This window comes from Morus notabilis, unplaced genomic scaffold (assembly GCF_000414095.1).
Source record: "Morus notabilis unplaced genomic scaffold, ASM41409v2 Scaffold1460, whole genome shotgun sequence".
In the NCBI taxonomy this organism is placed as follows: Eukaryota; Viridiplantae; Streptophyta; class Magnoliopsida; order Rosales; family Moraceae; genus Morus; species Morus notabilis.
In genome coordinates, this window is record NW_010362372.1 from 79,366 (window position 1) to 82,924 (window position 3,559).

The window sequence follows — 3,559 nt, forward strand, 5'->3', positions numbered from 1 at the left end:
GAATAACCAGTACAACTCATTCTTAAGGATGAGAATCTTATCTCGCGGATGTAGGTACCTCGGATACCCACCCTTAATAGGACGAGTATAGGGATACTATATAAGGGTGGGAGCGGGTATAGGAGTTAGAATTAACCGTTGAATCAAGATGGGGCGGAAGTGTAGGAGAAACTCCTCGTCTCTGCCTCCGATTCGATTATATGTACTTTATTTTATATATATATATATATATATATATATCATATATATGTATTATACTTAAAAAAATTCTAAAACTTATGTATTAATAATTAATAATTATAAAGAAAAAAGAAAATTATCCTTTTAATTATAATATTTTTCAATTATAAATAACAAATTGAATTATATTACAATCCTGCGTTGGCATGGACTTATAGAGGGAACAACAACAATAATGTTTTGATTTATTTTACAAATTTAATTTATGGATCTAGAGTTCAATTTTTGTTTTCAGTTTATTTTTTATGCGACATTAATGAGTATGTTGCTAATTTTTTTTTAATGAAATTTATTTTGAGTTTTATAATGTTACGAGAATTTTTTAATTTTTCTTTTTTAATGGATAAATGGTTTGGGTATATAGAAAGTTACAACAGTGGTGAATCCCCGACTCCGACCCCGCCTAAAATTAGACGGTTATAGAAGTGAGTATGAGGGACAAAATAGGAATAGGGTATGAGAGTGGAGGGAGCATACCCACCCCCACCCCGCCCAATACTCATCCCCACTCATTCCTGACTGTTACATCTAACAAGAATCACATCAAAAGCAAAAGAACAAAAAAAAAAAAAAAAAAAAAAAAGGGGCAAAACAGCTAAAAATGCATTTTTTTCAAGTCCAGAAATCTCTCTTTTTGGTTTGTCTACATTAAATTAAATATAATATTAAAACAAACTCTAATCAAAATAAAATAAACTTCTTTTAATTTTTCTAAAAAATCTCAGTTCTTTCAATTGCCTTTCTTCGAGGATGTACAATTGGATGATTTAATGGCACAAACAGCTATATGTGGTAGCTTAAAAGTGACAGTTCAAGATCCAGTTTCCATGTGCAGAATTTCCAGAAGCCATGGCAAGCGAAATGGGAAGTTCTTCTAAACTTGATGGAAAACTTCGATTTCGAAATGATTTGAGTGCATTTGAAAGAAAAATCAGTTTGTCAAGTAGTTTATTTCAGTCTGATTATCAACCTCAAAAGGTTTTGCCTGGCCATATGCCCGTGGAGGAGTGTTAGCAAAGTTTTTGACAATGGAAAAATAAAGGTCAAACTCTGCCTTCAATTTCATGCAGGAGGCTTCAATCCACTTCTCCGCTACACTGGTAGCCACACTGTCTTGGTTGTCCCTTTCATGTTCTTCAATGGCCGGTCGTATCTCGTCGTATAAAGATTCAAGCTGGGAGGTCACATCATTTTTCATTTCCTGTCAAGCAGTTCAAAATCAACAACATAAATAATAATACTAATAATGCAATGCCAAACAGCTACCACTGCTACTACAAATGGTCCAGGATAGCTTTAAGAATCACTTTACACAGAAAGAGATGAAAATAAAGCGACAACTTCGGTGTTAAACAGAGAGAATTCATGAGCCAAGTGAATATAGATCTTAGACTATGTTTCATAACTTAAGTTGAGAAGTTGAGTTGTGTGTGAGAAAAATACTGCAGCAAAAAAGTTGAATTTGAATTTTTGTGAAAGAATAAGGCCTTAAGTATCAATCGTTCTGATAAACGTGTCAATCTAACACTAAGTTTCGTAAAGGTGAAAAGTGGAAGGAAAGAAAAGAGTGGAGAGATTTTTGAAGAGAAAATGTGGTAGTGAATTGTTTGGTTGGAGAGAGAAGAAGGAAACTACTTGAATGAAGAGAAGGATAACCTATTTGCCCTCATTTTCTAAACAAGATCGTACTAATTAATTGGTGAAATAGTCATCTACTTTTTAGCTGAATAAAATAGTCATTAACTTAATCACCTGTTTTTATTCCCTTCCTATTGTACCAAACAAGGCAAAAGAAACACATCTTCCTTCCATCTATATCTTGTATCCTTCCTTTTTCTTTCTTTCTTACCAAATGGGTGTGTAAGAGATTAAGACAACCAAAAATGAGAGAGAACAAGCCCTAGCAACAATCCAGAGTCTTAGCATAAACCACAAATTTATCTTTTTTTATTATTTTTAAAAGCAGTATTTACCTCGTATTTTAAAACTTCCTCTTGCGCTTCCTTTGTTGGTAACAACAGAGCAACAGCCTTTGCATCTACTTGCTTTTGTGCCAAATTCTTCGTCCTTCCATTTGGATATTTTTTCGACCTTTTCTTTGGCACGGACTTCGGTCCAATCTGATACTTTTGGGACACGTTACTACTTTGGATACGAGATATCATACCATTCTTGTGCAAAAAGGCCTCTTCGGTATCTTGTGAACACAGTTTACTCTCCTCATTCACCTCGGCTTTTGTTTCATTAACCACATCCATTGGAACCGAATCAAGTGACTGAACAACAAAAGAAGTGGACAAGAATTGATTCTCGGAATCAACTTTAACACCTGTCATCCCGCCAACATTATATTCAGAGCTTGAGGAATTAATAATCATGGTATTTAAGAGCTTAGAAGGCTCATCCTCTGCAGAATCATATAGTGGAATCTTCTCAACTGAATATCTGTAAAACAAATAGGCAGTTAAAACTTTAAATGCAGCAGGAAAAAAGATAAGTTTTCTTCAAGGTAACCATGCAAAATGTCATAGAGGTTCGTGTATGTCACTTCAGTTTCTCAAAAGTCTTGAACCTAATCAAAGATTGATACTAAAGTCAGGACCTCTATGACATGTAACCGAAGGAAAAATAAAATAAAATCTGGATTGGCGTTTGATGGAGTGGCAGAGCCTTAACAAGATCACCGAGTGAATAGTCAGCATGAGCCTCATTTGGTATGCAGGAAGATGGACAGGTTGTTTACAATTAGCCTGAATTAGCTTGCTCAAAATTGGTTATGCACGGTTGGATTAAGAGGAGCAAACAAAGAATAAAATGATTAGCCATTATATAAACCTTACATGCTTTTTTGCTACAGATACACCTTACATGCTTGTTCAAGATACTACTAAAAATGAAATCATTGATAACGAACTAATTGTATTTATAAAGTAGGCCACTTTTACAAGCTTGTTTGTAATATAACAATAAATTTTACAGGGAGCAATCAGAGAGTTCCTGTTACCATATATACACATGTAAATTAGTGCAAAGAAGATTAACAAATTGCACTGAGCAAGTGCACTTTCCACTGACTTTCTTTTCTTTTTCTTTTTTTTTTTTCCTTTTTAAGGTGTGCCAAAGCTACAACTAAACCATAACCAAAAACATGTCACGTGCCAAGAAATAGATCCCAAACCGTGATTGGCTATGAAAAATGTGAAAATTTAAAATCAAAAAGCGCCAAATAGGGGTACAAATACCTGTCATCATCATCTTCCCATAGGTAAGTATCCTCCTGTGAAAAAAGTCATGTCAGACAGTTAAGAAAATGATTAGG

At 34.3% G+C, this 3,559-nt stretch overlaps 1 protein-coding gene across 4 annotated transcripts in view; it reads right to left on the reverse strand.

Annotated features, from left to right (window-relative positions):
- Positions 1–948: 948 nt before the first annotated feature.
- Positions 949–3,559, reverse strand: part of LOC21397226 (histone-lysine N-methyltransferase ASHH1) — a 6,384-nt gene continuing 3,773 nt past the window's right edge. For 3 of the 4 annotated variants that reach the window (XM_024168019.1, XM_024168017.1, XM_024168018.1), the window contains exons 9-11: positions 3,483–3,517; positions 2,214–2,685; positions 949–1,441 (exon numbers count right to left, since the gene is read on the reverse strand). In XM_024168019.1, the coding sequence (XP_024023787.1) occupies positions 1,172–1,441; positions 2,214–2,685; positions 3,483–3,517 (777 nt within the window). In that variant the 3' untranslated portion in view covers positions 949–1,171. The remainder of the gene's footprint in view (positions 1,442–2,213; positions 2,686–3,482; positions 3,518–3,559) is intronic. The other variant, XM_024168020.1, reaches the window with a different exon arrangement.